Source organism: Monodon monoceros, unplaced genomic scaffold (genome assembly GCF_005190385.1).
Source record: "Monodon monoceros isolate NGI ecotype Baffin Bay Population unplaced genomic scaffold, NGI_Narwhal_1 Super_Scaffold_1, whole genome shotgun sequence".
NCBI lineage: Eukaryota > Metazoa > Chordata > Mammalia > Artiodactyla > Monodontidae > Monodon > Monodon monoceros.
Genome location: NW_021703765.1, coordinates 74,795,508 through 74,812,896, shown reverse-complemented (window position 1 = coordinate 74,812,896; position 17,389 = coordinate 74,795,508). Strand labels below are relative to the sequence as shown.

The 17,389-nt window shown below is 49.0% G+C and overlaps 1 protein-coding gene across 15 annotated transcripts in view; it reads left to right on the top strand.

The window, feature by feature from the left end:
- Positions 1-17,389, top strand: part of CUNH12orf49 (chromosome unknown C12orf49 homolog) — a 272,190-nt gene that overhangs the window by 210,421 nt on the left and 44,380 nt on the right. For 7 of the 15 annotated variants that reach the window (XR_003792815.1, XR_003792816.1, XM_029218545.1 and 4 more), the window contains one exon: positions 9,486-9,547. The exons of 6 other annotated variants lie outside the window; for them this stretch is intronic. Coding sequence is in view for 6 of the 9 variants with exons in the window: in XM_029218545.1 (XP_029074378.1) it covers positions 9,486-9,547 (62 nt within the window). In the remaining 3 variants the exon portion in view is untranslated. Of the gene's footprint in view, positions 1-9,485; positions 9,548-14,939; positions 15,048-17,389 lie in introns of those variants that run through there. 2 more of the 15 variants (XM_029218648.1, XM_029218674.1) reach the window with 2 other exon arrangements.

Genomic DNA, 17,389 nt, shown 5'->3' with positions numbered 1-17,389 from the left:
CTTCAGGTTTCAAGTAGGCTATAACCCAACTCAAGCTGATTTAAGCAAAGTGAGGAATTTCTTGATGCACACAACCGAAAAGCCTAGAGGAGAGGTGCGCTTCAGGCACTGTTGGATCTAGGAGTACAAGTGTCACCAGAACTCCATATTGCTTCCACTCTCAATTTCCATGAAATGGCTGCCCGCAGCTCCTGTCAATTTTCCCAGGTTCGAGTCCAGCAGAAGAGAGTGAGTAGCCCTTTCCAAAGGCTGTAACAAAAATCATTGTGTCCTGTTGGTTCTGATTGGGCCACATGCCCATTTCTGATTCACTCCCTTTGTCCGGGAAATGCAGGGTTCTGATTGGCCAGTCCAGAGTCACATGATCCCTGAAGCCCAGGGACTGTGCATAGGGGTGGCAGGGGAGAGGTGGCTCCCTAGAGGAAAATTGGGGAGCTAGACCAGGAGGACCCAACAACAGAATTCAGGAAGTGTTTCTTACGCCAAATATTTTTGCTTGAGTAGTTCCAAAACACCAAAGGAGTTAAATAAACATTGTTAGTCATGTTCTATCAATGACAAATTGAAGCCCCCAAGAGTGAAGACAGCCTGCAGGTCACTGGCAAAGCAAACCGCCCCCAGCCCCCAGCCCCAGCTACTTCACCTTTGCTCTCAGCATGAGGTTTAACTACCTGTGAGTCAAGACAGAAGGGGTCATTTATTCAACAGATGGTTATTACAGCCAGCCACACACACCATGTCTGTAAAATTACCTGAGATTGGTAGATTGAAGGGCCTGGAAATTAAGGGGCAGACGTAAAGGCTGTGCAGCGGAGCATACAGGCTGGCTCTTGGGCTCTGGGGGCAGTGCCCCACTGCCCGGACAAGCCAAGCCTTTTTGCGGGTGGTAGCAGAGCCTTGAAAGGTCTCCTCCAACACTGCCAGCTGAGTCACTGTCTTCACCTCTCCAAAGGAGGAAACAGGATCAGATCAAGAGGAAATCAGAAAGCCGGGGTCCTGGGTCCTAACCTCAGCTCTGATGCTAACATGCTGTGTCACAAGAGGTAGCTTGTTTGTCTGGGCCTCAGTGTCCAATGAGAATGAGAGCCTTTTCACTCACCTTTCACTTCTGCCAGGCTTGATCTGACCCCGGCCCACTTCTGTACCTGCATCACCTCCCACGTCCCCCAATCTCGCGCTCCATCCGTTCTGGCTTCTCTGTTCCTTGCATATTGCTGCTTGTTCCCACCTCTGAGCATTTGCACTTGTTGTTCACTCTGCCTGGAAGACTCCTCCTCTCCCTGCATCTTCCCAAGACTATTACTTCTGGATCACTGGGGGGTCAGCTCAGGGAGACCTTCCCTGGCCACCCACGCCCCCTCGAGCCCCAAGGTGAGACCCTCAGGTCTCTCTCCCTCACAATATCCAGTTTTGTCTCCTCAGTAATGGGGCCCAGCTCCAAGATGCTCAACACGGGTTTATTCATTGGATAGAAACAATTATAGGACAAGTAGGGACAATGTGCATCTCTGACCCAAACTCCAGGGAAGACGCAGTGCCACCGTCCAAACCCCCAAACCGGGGCCCAAGCATAGGATGGCGTCCAGCGTGTCCCGACCTTTCTTTCTTCTGCTTGTTTCTCCCAGCAGTTGTTGGTCCTGAAGCCAAGGATGCATGTCCTCCCTCCCCTGCACCTTCCCACAGTGCTCTGCGCCAGCAGCCAGGGCAGCTGCCCCGTCCCCAGCCAGAGTGGGTACAGGCCCTAAACACCTCCCTTCAGTCAAGACCCATCCACGGGTCCTGCCAGCTCCATGCTCTGTGCCTTTGCAAAACAGACGCCCTCCTTCCCCTGCGCTTTCCTTGTCCATCTTCATCCTGACGCCCCCCGCCGCGGGCCCGAGCCTCCTCTTGGCACCAAAGCACCATACTTGTGTTTCCTGTGGGCCCCTGCCTGGCTACCTGTGTTCCAGCCGATCCTTTTGCCTCAACACCCTTCCCTATTCCTCTGACCAGCTCCTGCCACCTCTCAGCGCCACCTCTTTCCAGAAGACTCCTTGAAACCCCCCCCACCCTGCCCTAATAGGGTTGGGAGTCCCTTTTCTCTCCTGAGGCCTATCCAGCCACCAAATTCTGCAGCAGTCCTTCCCGCACTGGAGGGAATTACCTGCCATCCTGTCCCCAAGTAGATGTGAGCATCTTGAGATCAGAAACGACATCACTTATCTTTGCTGTTACTGCACCTGAGTGCCTGGCACCCAGTAGGTGCTCAGGAGATGCTTTCTTGAATGACAGGTGTGTGCGTGCAAGTATGCATATGCGAGCGCTCTGGAGGCAGGGGCTGTGTCCAGTGTGCCCAGTGCCTCAAAGAGCCTGGCCTATGGTGAGCCTCAACAAATGTTCAGAGAATGAATGAATGAATGAATGAATGATTCATTCAAGGCCTGTGTGAAGTTACCTCCTCCACACAGAGTGACCAGCCGTCCCCATTGGCCCAGGATGTGGAACTTCCAGTGCTTAACCCGGGCAAGTCCCAGGCAAACTTGGATGAGTTAGTCATCCTACTCTACCTACCGCCTCTGTGACCCCCTGTAAGACCTGATCCCAGTCAGGCTGCACTAAATCCCAGTCACTTGCTACTGTTGTGTATTTTAATGGCTTTCTGATAATTTCACACATTTGTGGCAGTCTTCCAATATTACTAAAGGACAGGGGCCATCTTTCTTTATGGCCCACTATAACCATTCAGGGCCAGACACAAAAAGGCTTGGAAAGGTCTTCATCTTTCTCATCACCATTTCCGAAGGCCTCGTCTGAGTTGTTCTTGTACATTTTCTTCTTTAATTCTCCCAATGACTGCACGAAGTAGGGATTTTCTTTCTCGTTTTACAGCTGAGGCTGTTTTCAAAGGCCAGAGTTGAAGGCAAGACCATGGTAAGCTCACATACCTAGGAAGTCGCAGGATAGGAACCCAGGACTGTCAGAGATCGTAGCTTTTGCTTAAAGAGCACCCAGAGGTAGCCCCTCTCCGGCACCCGGGTCCTCTGAGGTCTGGTGGTTTCCTTCGCCTCCCTTAGCCCCTGCATGCACAGCTGGATGAAAGTGCCCCCCACCCCGTCCCAGCCAACAGAGACAGATCCTTCAGCTGCCAGAGCAGGGACCTGTTTTGGAGAGGAGAGAATAAACATGATTCCCAGGTGGTGAGAAAACAAGTCACTCTCCAGCTCTGGAGATTGTACAGGACCAGGTTTGAGGGCCGGGAACCCTTCCTTATCTGTAACAGTTGTGCCGTCATCCCGTCAGACCCAAGAGCAGGCAAAATGGGTCCCCCAAGGACAGGAGGTTGTATTAGTCTCCTGGGGCTGCTGTAACAAGTTACCAGGAACTCAGTGGCGTAAAACAACAGAAAGGATTCTCTCACGGTTCTGGAGACCAGAAGTCCAAAATCAGGGTGTCAGCAGGCTTTGGTTCCTTTTGGAGGCTTTAGGGGAGAGTCGGTTCCCTGCCTCTCTCTTAGCTCCTGGTGGCTCCAGGCAATCCTTGGCATTTCTTGGCTTGTGTTTGCATCACTCCAATCTCTGCCTCTCTCTTCCCATCACCTTCCTCTCCTTTTGTCTCTGCATCCTCTCCTCTTCTTATAAGACACCAGTCATCAGATTTAGGGCCCAGCATAAACCCAGGATGATTTCATCTCCAGGTCTTTGACCATATTTCCAACTAAGGTCACACTCTGAGGTTACCAATGGACATGAATTTGGGGGGACCCTATTCAACCCAGTACATACAGAGCTTCATTGCCTCGGGTCCTCCCAGTGTCTGCTGAAAACCTTACCTGCATTCCCGTGCCCTCCCTCCGCAGGACACCCCTGCAACAGCTGCCATCGGGGCAGCCACACACCCCCTCCCCGCAGACCCATGGAGCCTCCTGACATGCTCACCCCACCCTCCCAGCCTCCCTGGAAGTCTGAGGGCTCCACGACAAGCCCCACATGCTTGCAGGAGACGCGCGGGAAAGACCACAGTTGCAGAATCCCAGCATTCTGGGAGAAGGAGAAAGAAAGTGCTGACTTAAAGATTGAAACCCTGACAGATGTAGCACTTTTTAACTCTGCGATGGACCTGTTGGCACTTGTCGATCCCAGCACGTTTGCTAATGCGCATTTTCATCAAAGGGCTGAGCCTGCCCCAGCTCCCATTGCCTGCCTCACCTCTTTGCTTCCAATTCCTTTGCTGGGTTGGTCCTGCCTGTTCTCTTTCCTGATTACTAACCTACCCTCCCCTTTCCCTCTCTCTCTCAATGTCTCTCCCCCCGGAGCCCCCTACCCCAGGCTTTTCTTCCTTCTGTCTCCTTTCCTCTCCGACTCTGGGTCCCCTCTCCTCCTCTTCGCTTGGTTCAGCAACATAAACATTTGTGGAGCAGCTACAGTAAACCGGGGGCTGTGAGAGTGACAGGATGGAAAGACAAACAAGACGGGTTGTACTCACCCCTTCCTGCCCTGCTCTGTTGTTCTCTGTGTCTCTCTCCACGTCCCTCCCCTCCTCGCTCAGCATCTTGTCTCTCTCTTCTGTTTCGCAGGCCGGTTGAACCAACTCTTCCCTGCTTTGTACCAGGCGCCCTGCTAGGTGTTGTGGATGCAAACCGGACCAAGATGAGGTCTCTGCTGTCTCAGAATCTCCTGGTGTTTCTCTCTCTCTTCTTTTTTTTCTTCCTCTGACTTCCTTCCTCTCACTCCTCCCAAACCCTTACCGCCATTGTCCATCACCTTCGCCCAATCTCAGGCTTCAGCCTCCCAAACGAGAGAGGCAGGGTGCTAATCTCATGGCCCCCTCCACTGATGGGGCCAGGCCCAGCCATGTTGCCCAACAGTGCTGGAGCCGCTGGCTGGGAACAGCTGATGCATGTGGACAGACAGGATCCAAAAGGCCCTTGCCCCTGCTGGCCTCCGCCCAGAACTGCTGATCAGCCAGATATGTCTGACTGCACAGGAGCAGTTCTGAGAGGCCTCAGCCCTGCGGGCAGTCAGGAAAGGCTGATGCGGGTGGACACATGATCAGGAGCAGGACGGAAAGTTCTCTGGCTGGCTCTGAGCTGGGCTGGCTGATTGGAATGGACGTGTGGGGTCACTGGTTGGCTGGACACTGGGGCGTGGGGGGCAGGGGGGACTGAAGGAGGATGTTGCCCAGGTGCTGGAAACCATGGCTAAAAAGGAAATCAGGAGTGGAGAGTGACTGGGCTGGAGGTTTCAGGACCACCCTTGCCAGGGCTGCTTTCCTGAATATCCAGGAGGTCAAGAGGAAGGCAGCTCCGGGTTCAAACCCTGGATCTGTTCACCGTGCTTAACCCCACCCCTCCCACCTCCCCAAAGTCTGTTCTACCCAAGTGAGGATGTCAGGCATGGGGCTCCCATTTCTCTTGCTGTGATTGGTTCCCCAGTGGTTATGTGATCCAATGACAGCCAAGGAGACACGCGGGAAAGTCTGCTGGGGCTTCTGGGAAAACTCCTCCTCCCTCATAAGAAGGTGATGCTGGACAATCACGGTGACATTGCAAATCCTGCAGCCTGAGACGAAGTCAACCCTGAGGATGTCAAGTCTGAGATGGGAAGAAATGGTGACCTTGAGGATATCATGCAGCCACGAGCATCACGCCCAGAGTGTGCCCTTCCTCGGATTTCTTATTATGTGAAATAATGACTTTTAGTGTTTAAGGCCATTTGAGCCTAAGTTGTGTTGTCTGTAACTTGCAGCCTAAAGCATCCTAAATAACAGACGAGAATCATTAGAGATCATAATGCCTACACCCCAGGATTGCCGTGAGAATTCATGAAATGATGCATTTAGCTCAGTCTATGGTACATAGAAAGCATTCATAAACACCACTGTAATTATTACTTACATATCAATACGTTATAAACAATACATTATTTGCAGTCAGTTACACATGGGAGTCACCAGTGCTGTTTGCCAAATGTTTCTGGTTCTCTTCCCTTGCAAGCATGATGCAGTAGTACAGACCTCTGAGATATTGTGGGTTTCGTTCCAGAGCACCACAATAAGGTGAATATTGAAATAAAGCGAGGCACATAAATCTTTTGGTTTCCCAGTGCATATAAAAATTACATTTACACTATACTGTAGTCTATTAAGTGTGCAATGTGCATACCTTAACTAAAAAATACTTTACTGTTAAAAAATGCTAACCATCATCTGAGCCTTCAGTGAGTTGTAATCTTTTCCCTTTAGTCACATCAAAGATCACTGATCACTGATCATAGATCACCATAATAGATATATAATAATAACGAAGTTTGAAATATGACGAGAATAACCAAAATGTGACAGAGACAGGAAGTGAGTAAATGCTGTTGGAAAAATGGCTCCGATAGACTTGCTTGACACAGGGTTGCCACAAACCTTCCATTTGTTAAAAAATGCAGTATCTGCGACGCACAATGAAGCAAGGCATGGCTGTTCTTGGTTCCTTCGCGGGTGGGAGAAGTCCTGTGACTGTTCACACAAGCTGGCCCTGTTCCCACCACCTGCCAGTACCCGAGTGGCCCCTCATTTTGTCAGCGTTGCCCTGTGCCAGGTCCCTCAGGCCATCAGTGCTCTGGCAGAGCTGGCAAAACATCGCCTCCCTCAGTGACAGTCAGGCAGAGGTGTCCGTGGCAAAGCTGGCTGGGCTCCAAGGGTCTAGGCTATCTCTCAAGTCACACACAGCCGTTTCCCCCCATGGCACCCACATGGCACCTGGGGGCAGCTTGCCATGTTGAAATCATCACCGGGCCCCGTAGGACTGGTGTAGCTTGGAACTGCTGTTTTTATCTGTCTCTTTCTGTGTGATGAATTATTTCTGGGGGGACCCAAATTGTTCGTGCTGCACTCTGGCCTTTATAGGGCTTTCCTGTAATTCCAGAAGACATGGCTCTGTGTTTCAGCCCCAGTGGCAGACAGGAGCTTACCTCAGCCCCCATGAGAAATCAGTGATTATTTTAAAAATGAAAGAAAGAAGAGTGTTGGCAATGGTGGGGAGGTATCAGAACATTTGTGCATTACTTATGGGAATGAAAAATGGTACAGGTGCCATAGAAAGCAGCAAAAAGCTCAATATAGAGTGACCCTATGACCCAGCAATCCCACTCCTAGGTAATGAGATATATATATATATATACACACACACCCAAGGGAACTGAAAACATGACCATACAAAAACTTGTCCACAAATGTTCATAGCATTATTTATAAAAGCCAAAAAGTAGAAACAACCCAATATCTACCAATGGATAAACAAAATGTGGCATATCCAGACAATGGAATATTATTTGACCATAAAAAGTAATAAAGTGTTGATGCATGCTGCCACGTGGATGAACCTTCAAAGCATGAGGCAATATGAAAGAAGCCAGTCCCAAAAGGTCACGTGTGATATGATTCCGTTTATATAAAATGTCCAGAATAGGCAAATCCATAGGGACAGAAAGTAAATTAGTGGTGGCCAGGGGGGTAAGTGAGTAACAGGTACAGGGTTTCCTCTTGGGGTGATGAAAATGCTTTGGAACTTGATAGAGATAATGGTTGCAGAAGACTGTGAATGTACTACACTACTGTATATAAGATAAACAATGAGGACCTACTGTGCAGCACAGGGAACTATTTTCAATGTCTCGTAATAACCTGTAATGGAAAAGAATAGGAAAAACTATATATATGTATAACTGAATCACTTAGCTGTACATCTGAAACTAACTAAACCGTGTTAGTTTCAATTTAATGAAGAAGAAGTTGTGCATGTACTAAAGGCCGCCAAAGTGTACACTTTTAACATGGTTAATTTTATGTTATGTGAATTTCACCTCAATTTTTAAAATATCAGTTGTTAGAAATGTGTGTGGAGGAGGTGAGGGCAGGCAGGCAGGGAGGGGAGGGGCATGACATCCAGTCCCAGAAATGCCCAAGCCCCCTCCTGCCTGGCCCCAAACCAAGTCTCACACATAGTAGGTGCTGAACAAATGTCTGTTCCTCCCCTCTCCCTCCCCACTGCCTGCTCCCTTTATAAAAAGGAAAATAATTCTTTTAACCACCGTCATTGCCGTACTTGAACATTTGGACTGAGTCCTGTCTGCCTTTAGGGAAGGTCTTGTTTACCTTTGTGCCCTGACCACAAGCCTGCCCTGAGATCTGCATTCCCTCCAGCATTGCTGGAGAAAACGCTGCCCAGCTCCAGCTCCAACCGGCATAATTACACATTATGCTGGGTCTCACTGCCACTGTTTACAGAGCCAGCATCATAATTAACTGTTTATTAGGGTCTTTCGGGCCGGCTGGGATTCCCCAGCTGCAGTGAGCTACAGTGTCTTCTGGCTGCACCTCCCTCCCCCTGCCATTCAGGAAAGACCTGGTTCTGGCGGCCGCTGGCCAGAGTCCCTGCACGCTTCAAGAAAAGTTTCTTCCCTGACAGTTCCTGAGGTTCCCTGGGCTGGAAGCTCTTTTTGGGGTGTTGAGAGGAAGTAGGGGTGGGGACAACAGCTGTGACTCTGGCCACCTCTGTCCCTCTCGGCCAGAAGGGGAGCACCTGCTACCTGCCAGACATGGAGTAGGGTGGATGGAGAGATAAGGTACCTCACAGTCTAGGTGGGGGAGGAAGAAAGAGGAGGAGGTGGTCACCTCCTATAAGATTCTGAGCAAGACCAGCTACGGAGTTTTCGGGGTCCAGTGCAAAATGAAGATGTGGGGCCCCTTGTTACAGTTATTGAGAATTTCAAGACAGCGACAGAGCATTAACAAGCGTCACCCTTCTAAGTGCCAGGCCCTGTGGAACTGTGCGGGTGGTGCATCGGTGAAGCTGGCCCCGTCTCAGAGCATTAGTAACAGCAGGCGTGAATTGAGCACTTACTGTATGCCCATGGCAGGAGACAGCAGGGCTTAGGAACACAGATCCCAGCTCTGCCTCTTCTCTCTGTGATCGTGGACAAATTATGCAGTATCTCAGTGCCTCACCTTCCTCATCTCTGAAATGGGGGAGATACTAATAAAAAGTGTGGATCTGTGTCTGGCACGTAATAACTGCTATACGAGCATTCACTGCTATTATTTAGTTTGCAAGGATGGATTCAGCTGATAGCCAGAAGAATCTAAAAGGTGGATGCTATTACTGTGCCCAGTTCCAAGTGGGGAAACCAAGGCACATACAGGTTAGATAACTTAACCTCAGTCACTCAGAGGAGAGGCTCATATTTGAACCCAGAAACCCTCTAGCACCTGGGCTTTGGTGGTGATGCTGGCATGGAAGAGGGGGAAGATCAGTGTGAAGGGGCAAGAGGGGAGGGCCTTGTGTCCATTCTCGGGGTCAGAGGTGCAGAGCACAGCCCCTCAAGCACCCCACTGTGCCTGGCTCTGAGTCTGTGCTCTGTAAGCGTGGGTGGAATTGAAGCTCTGATGCTCCTTTGTGCCAGGCACTGTCTTAACACTTCATTCACATCTCAATGTGTGTTTGATCATTTCCCTTGCAGATGGGGGCCTTCACCCAGCACTATGAGATGTCTCCCCGCCAGTGTCACCCAACCAGGAAGGGGTGAGTCAGAGGCTGCCCTCCAGGCTCTCTCAGATTCCAAACTCCTGGCTCTTTCCTGCTCAGCCAGCTCCCCTCCGGAAGGAAGCTCTGCCCAGAAACATGCCCGGTTGGCATTGCTTAGCCTGGGAGCCTCGGTTGGCCCGGATCCCAATGCCATCCACGCTGCCCTTCTTCTGGGCCATAAAGATCCTCTCACCCCTGCCTGGCCCTGGCAGGTAAAACAGCGAGACCACCCCAGGTAGTGCTCTCAATAACGCTTCCTGACAGAGGGCGGCTGCTCTAGCCCCTCATCTCCATTATCCTCTACTTTGTGGCTCTGATTGGAATCTTCCAAATCCAGATGGGCAAGGAAGGCGGAGCTGTGACTCCATGGCCGTGAGCTCCCGGGAGCTCCCAGGGAAAGCTTTCCCTAGCAGTCCCCTCAGATCCTGTGGATTCTCGCTGTGAACAGTCCAAAACCCAGCCTTGCCTTCAGAGAACCCTGGGCGTGAGTGAGGGTGGGGGGGTGAGTTTAGCGGTAGCCCAGGCTGGCCGGTGGCTCCCTGTCCCCTGCGTGCCGTGAGAGGGAGATGGAAAAGGAGCAGAAGTCAGCTCGGAGTCAGGCATTTCCAGGGACAGTTCTGCCCCCAGAGGGGATCACTTTTTCCTCTTTGGGGGCAACCATGCGCCCACCACAATTTGCTTCTTTCTTTTTCTTTATTACTTTTTATTTGAATATAATTTTGGGCTTACAAAAAAGTTGCAAGAGCAGTACAAAGAATTCCCATATACCCTTCACCTGGATTCTCCAAATGTAAACACTTTATCACATTTGCTTTATTCTTTTCTGTTTCTCTCTAGATAGATATATAGGAGAGAAAGATGTATTTTTTTTCAGAACCGTTTCACAGTAAGCTGCAGACAGAACACCTCTTTTACCTCTAAATACTTCAGCGCGTACTTCCTAAAAACAAATGACATTCTCTTACAATATGATATCTTACAATGTAATTACCAAAATCAGGTAATTAACACTGAGACAGCATTATAATCTAATCTACAAACTTTATTCAGATCTTGCCATTTGTCCCTAGAATGTCCTTTATAACAAAAGGAAACTCTGAACCCCATATGGCATTCGGTTGTCATATCTCTCAGCCTTTTTCAATCTAGAAGAGTTCCTTAGTTTTTCTGTCTTTGAAGACATTGACGATTTTTAAGAGAAGTGGTCGGTTAGTTGTAGAATGCCCCTCAGTTTTGGTTTGTCAGATATTTCTTCATGATTACTTTCAGGTTATACACTTTCAACTGGACGATCACAGAAATGTCCTGCATTCTTCTCAATGCCTCCTTAACAATTTGCCCCATTCTGGTGATGGGGTTAACTGTGATCACTGGGTTAAGGGGTGCCTCTATATTTTAAAGCTAAAAACAAATAGAAAAGCTTGAATTCTAGTCATACCCTCTCTAACTCCCAGCTCAGAAGCCACAAAACCCCCCACCACCAATTTGTTTGCTTACTCAGAAAAAACTTAATGTATCAGTTATCTATTGCTGCATAAGAAACCATCCCATGACACAGTGGCTTAAAATAACAGCTATTTTATTGCTTATGATTCTGTGGATCAGGAATTCAGATGGGGCCCAGCTCTTCATCTTATGTGGCTGCACTCTGCTGGGATCTTGGCTGGGGCTAAAAGATCCAAGATGTCCTCCCTCATCTGTTTGGTAGTTGGTGTTGGCTGTCAGCTGGGGTGCTTGGTTTTCCTCCGTGTGGCCTTTCCAGCAGGATAGCTTGGGCTTCTTGACGTGGTGAAAATAGAAGCTGCGAGGCCTCTGAGGGCTGAGGGCTGGAAGCTGACCAGCCTGACTTTTGCTGTGTTCTATTCTGAGGCCAGCCCTGATTCAATCAGAGGGGAGATAACCCTGCCTTTGGATGGGAGCAGGGGCAACGCTGACTGCAAAAGGGCATGTGAGATGGGATTTGTTTGCTCAGCCATCTTTGGAGATAGAGCACACCAAGGGTGCCTGCTTACTCACCCAGAATGTACAAGAGAGCTACAAATGAGGAACTGGGCAGTCAGCCTTGGCTACGCCTTTGCCAGGGGAATATCAGTCCCTACGCTTGGAATGTTTCGTTTTCACTCTCCTTTTCAACTCTGCATGATTCCAAAAGCCTTTCTTGGGCATCTGTTATGTAGTGATATATATGGAGCACCTACTATGTATGCAGGGCTCAGTGCTGAGGATCGAGGCATGAAACTGAGTTAGTCCTTGATCTCTGGGAGCTCATCACCTAGACATAAAACTGAACTATAAACAAACCTTTGCAGGTGGTTGTCAAGAATGTGGGTGTGTGAAGGGTGGACTCCAGAGAAAGGAGGGGCTAAGTGTGGCTGGGGGCACTGGGGAAGGGACATAGAAGAGACCATGCAAGAGCTGACTCATGAAGAAGGAGCAGATGGGCAGGCCAGGCAGAGGGGGCAGCCTAGGGTGGGCGGTGGGCGTGTTGGGGAATTACCCCTACCCAGGAATGGCTGTCAGCAAAGTATAGTGGGGCCCAGGGGAGAGTGCAAAGAGATAAGACTAAGGGGTGATCACGGACTGAAGTCTACAACCTCCAATGCTGGTGTTTCTACCTCCTTCCCTTTCTTCCATCAGAGTGTTTGCCAGCCCAGGTCTAAGTCCTTAACCCTGTAGACTCAGGAGAATCTCCATTCAATACAGACACAGGATGGGACAAGTGAGGAAGGGGGAAAAGACCTTGTAGAGAAACTTCTTTCATCTACATAACTAAGAGCTGGGAAAATGAGAGAGCAAATGCAGTCTTGGAGTTTAGGAGTTTGGAATGGGGGATGAGAGAATGTGGGAAAGGAGGGGACAACTTGCATTTGGTGCTGCTGTGGGGTTTGGACTCCATACAGTAAGGATTTGATTACTATTTGATAGCTAGACGGCAGTTCTTTGCATGCAACTAAGTCATAGAAGGAGCCATATGGGAAGCCATAATTTATATGGGTTACATATTTTTATATACATGCACCAACAGTCATGAGGGAGGTCACAGTTTTAAAAGGAATGTATTCTTGAAAATCTTTACATAATTAAAACCTCAACGAATTCAAGCATAGCCCTGAAAGGGGTGGCGAGCCTGTCTGTTTATATCCATTAAAATGTCTCTAACACATGGCCGCTATGCGCCACCGGTTAAATTTCACTCAAGCCATTCGGTTTTGAAATGATGCAATTACTGATGCCTTTTTTTTAAACTGGGAAGATTTGCATGATTCCACATTTTGCACCTAAAGGGAGGCTTTATTTCATACATATTTTTATGTTGCAGTATTTCTTATTTCATATTCTCTCTCTCCCATGTTAGACCCTCACTCACATAGAAGGGAAGACATTGCAGTAGGGTGGGTGTCTTGGGAAGAATCCTGTGGTTAAGAGGGGACCTCTGAGGGTTTCTGGTGCCTCCCTCATCATGAATGAGACAATAGAGGTTTGGCAGGTTTTGTTTCCAAGATGCTACAGTGAAAGGCAATGAAAGGTAACAGAGGAAAATCCCTCACTTGAACTCAGACATGTGGGCCGATTTTCCTGTTCCGGCCAAATAACATAGCAGTGGAGAACTTGGGTTTTGTAGTCTCTGCCACCTGCTACCTTTCTGACCTTGGGCAAGGCATTTTTCACCCCTCTGAGCCTCAGTTTCCTCATCTACAAAATGTGGTTCCTAATAGCCACCTGAAGGCGGAGATAATAGGTAACATGGTTCTTCGCACAGGGCCAGACTCAGTAAATGCTCAGTACCAGGTAGCCGTCACGCTTACCGCTTACCGTTACAACATCACCTTGGCCTGTGCCTTGCTTATCTGTTTACTTTGGTTTCCCAGCCAGACTGTGACTCCCTGAGGGCTCACTGGTGTTTACAGTCCCAGCCCAGCGCACAGAGCTGACCCAGGGAATGCGGGATGTCTGCAGGACTCCACACAATGCACCCCACACGATACGGTGCAGGGAGCTGTGGGGTGGGTTCCATATGCCCTTGGGGATCTTTTCCTTCTTCCTTCAAACTGCAATCCCAGGAGCTTCCTTGCTATCTCTGGGGGCAGGAGGGGAAGCAATCCCCACCTCCTCCCTTTCTGGTGAGATGTGGAACCCACGTTTCTCTGTGCCCCACCCTTCCACTCAGGGGTAGATGGAACACGCTGGTAAACGTCTTTTACCCCCAAGCACTGGGGACTCAAAGGGGCAGATCTGCATTTTAAACAACCACTGAGGAGCAAGGGCAGTGCTAAACACAGAGAAAATGCTCACTAATGCTAATGGGCCAACTATCGAGGGAGACTTTCCTAAAGAGAATAATCTCCTACCTGCTCAACCTACAGAGGGCTGGTGCTGTCAGCACCGTAAGTATTGGTTTCTGTCCCCTAAACAAAAGTTGACAGAGACCAGAACTTGGAGAGGAAAGAAAATAACTTTTACGACACCTATTTCATCTCTGACTTCGAATCTTGCCGAATCCCCCAACTCCCAGCAGTATGACCTCCACTTTGCAGATTCGGAAACTCCTGCTCAGAGAGGTTAAGTGACTGGTTGGAGAACACACAGCCTACAGGCTGCAAAGCTGGGATCCAGACCTGATCTGTGCCACACCAAGGCCAGTGTGCTTTCTTGCATCTTTCCCTCAGGCAGAGGCCATGAGGCCAACTCAGAGGAATGGAATGTCTGACATTCATGGGCCTCTCTGACTCCCCCAGAAGCTCCTGGGGGATCTTGACTCATGTGCAGGAAGTCAGTCCCCTCAGCCCCAGCCTGCCTCCTCCCCAAATCCACCAGATGTCTCAGCATTCTCAGAACCCACCTTGTACTCCTCGTGGTGCTTTGGTACACAGTGTTCCTGAGTCTGGTTTTCCCTTTCCCCACCCCTTTTGCCTTGAAAACTCCTTTACCTCCTTAGTGATCCAGATCAAGTGTCTCCCTGACCCTACACATATAACTCACACCCTTATTTTTTCTCCCATTCAAGCAAGGCTTCCATGTACCTTTGTACAGGTTGTGCACTGCACAACTCTAGAGGCACCATTTGCAAAGATCACAGTGGTATTGTCTAGATGCTCCTTTATATGAGTTGTAATTATGTCTGTTTGTGGCTCTAAATCTAAGGGTAAGGATGAAGTCGTGATAGGCACCACACCCAGTGCCTAGTACAGGGCCTACTGCTTAACAAATGTTGAATAGATGAATGAATGAATCTTACAAGATACAACTCTAATGTACGGAGACCACAAACATCCCAGTACTTGCCTTTCCAAACAAGTGTTTCCCCTGCCATAGTCATCTCTCCAGGGACTTACTCTCTTATTCCAGGAAAGCTCTCAATGCTTAAAGCCCTTTTGGAACTCCTCTCTAGGGATTTCCTTCAGAGCCAGGCTCCAAGCCATGCAAGTCATCCCTGCTCGTTATTTTGCAATCACGGATCTTTTCTCACCCAGAGCGATCCCAGCCAGCTTCATCTCCTACCTTGTTCATCAGACCGGGCTCCATTTAACTTTGGGCTCCATCCAGAAAGCAAGTCCACTCTCCAAGAGCAAGGACCCGCCTGTCTCTGAGGAAACGTCAGGACAAACTGCCGAGGTGCTGAAGACTAGTGAGCAGCCAGCTCCCGAAATACTGTGCCAGGGCTGCTGTGTCTGGGCAGCCTGTCTGGCCAGGGGTCGGGCTTCCCAGGGACCTCCTTTGAAGGAGCATGCTTACTTCGCCATGTATGTTCTGGTGTGCAGACTTCAAAAATTCACTTTTAATCTCACAGCCTTGTCAGGAACTAACCGAGTGTTAGTTACTGAGCATTCACTGGGTGCTACAATTTTTATGAAAATTGTCTCCTTTAATCTTTGTAACCATTGGGTGGGATGGATCTAACTCTCCCCATTTTACAGATGAGGAAATTGAGGCTTGGAGAGGTAAAGAGACCTTCCCAGGTGCTGTACTGGGTCACTGCGGAGCTGAGACTTGGACCCGAATCTGTCTGCCTTCCAAACCAATGTTTTTTTTTTGTTGTTGTTTTGTTTTACTATAAGCACCAGCATTGCCCTTTTACCCTTCAGACACTGTTTCCTGTGCTGTTTTACCATCTGGGAGGTAGAAATCTGGATTTCATGTGATTCGCCACTCGTGAGGCATTGCTGGCTCCTCTCCGTTGCCAGCAGGACGTGCTGGGCTCCTGCCCCCGGGCCTCCTCCGATGCGGTTCATTTGTGTAAATCCCTCCACACTCTTCCCTCGTCCTCCTTGTGATCACGGGCACCCAGATCTCCGGCTGGGTCAGGGGTGCTGTCACTAGATATGAAACCAGGCTCAAAATGTGGGCCACATTTAGCACTAGGCTCTAAAACAGGTAAATCTCACAAACTGGATTTTTTTTTTTGCGGTTAGATACCACAATTCTTCACCCTTGCATATTCAAGAGTGTGGGTCACAGAGCATTAGTGATGAGTCTTAGTTGTTTATTAATTTCTGTCCTGAGTCCATCCTCTGTGTTCAATACATTTCAAACACACTGAGGATTGAAGACTCAATCAACACTTACTAAGCACTTCACCATGTTCTAGAACAAGTGTCATTGATCTATAGCCCTTGGGCCAAATCTAGACAGACACCTGTTTTTGTAAATAAAGTTTCATCCGAACGCAGGCACCCCCCATTTGTTTACAGAATGTCTATGGCTGTTTCCATGCTACAAGGGCAGAGTTGAATAGTTAACTGTATGACCCTCAAGGCTGAAAATATTTACCCTCTGACTCTTTTACTGAAAAAATATTGTGACTGGGACTTCTATGGTGGTCCAGTGGGTAAGGCTCCGAGCTCCCAATGCAGGGGGCCCAGGTTCGATCCCTGGTGGGGGAACTAGATCCCACATGCATGCTGCAACTAAAGATCCCACATGCCGCAACAAAGGATCCTGCATGGTACAACAAAGGATCCTGTATGCTGCACGAATATCCCGAGTGCCACAGCCAAGACCCAGTGCAGCCAAAATAAATAAATACTTTTTAAAAAGAAGTCTTTAAAAAAATATTGTGACCTCAGTTCTAGAAGACATTGGATGTTTTTCTGACTTCCCAGCCTCTGAACCCCCTTCTTATAATTAAGGAATCTCCCATCTAATGAGATGGGGCTCACTGCCTACCTTAGAACCTGAAAACACAGATACTCACTGCAGTGGCTTGAATAGTGGCCCCAAAAGATATGTCCACATCCTAAACCCCAGAACCTGTGAATGTGACCTTATTTGGTAAAAGGGTCTTTGCAGAAGCAATTAAGTTAAGGGTCTGGAGATGATATCTTCCTGGATTATCCAAGTGGGCCCTAAATCCAATGGCAGATGTCCTTATAAGAGACACACAGAGGAGAGACTCAGAGAGAGAAGAGGAGAAGGCCATGTGAAGACAGAAGCATAGAATGGAGTGACATAGCCACAAGGAATAGTGACAGCCACCAGAGGCAGAAGAGGCAGGGAAGGATTCTTCCCTAGAACCTCCAGAGGAAGGGCAGCCCTGCCAACACCTGGAATTTGGACTTGAGGCCTGCAGAACTGTGAGAGAATAAACTTCTGTGGTTTCAAACCACCTCGTTGGTGGTTATTTGTTACAGCAGCCACAGAAAACTAATACGCTCACTTTCCCAGCTTCCCTTGCAGTGAGGCACAGACATGTGACTCAAATCTACCAATCAGATGCACCTTCCTAGGTTAAATGGAAGCTAGCTAATGATGAGAGGAAGCAGGGACCACACCTGTCCCGTGCCTTCTCTATGCTGGCGAGAATGGCATAAGGAGCAGCTCTGTGGTGTTTTCAGAGACATC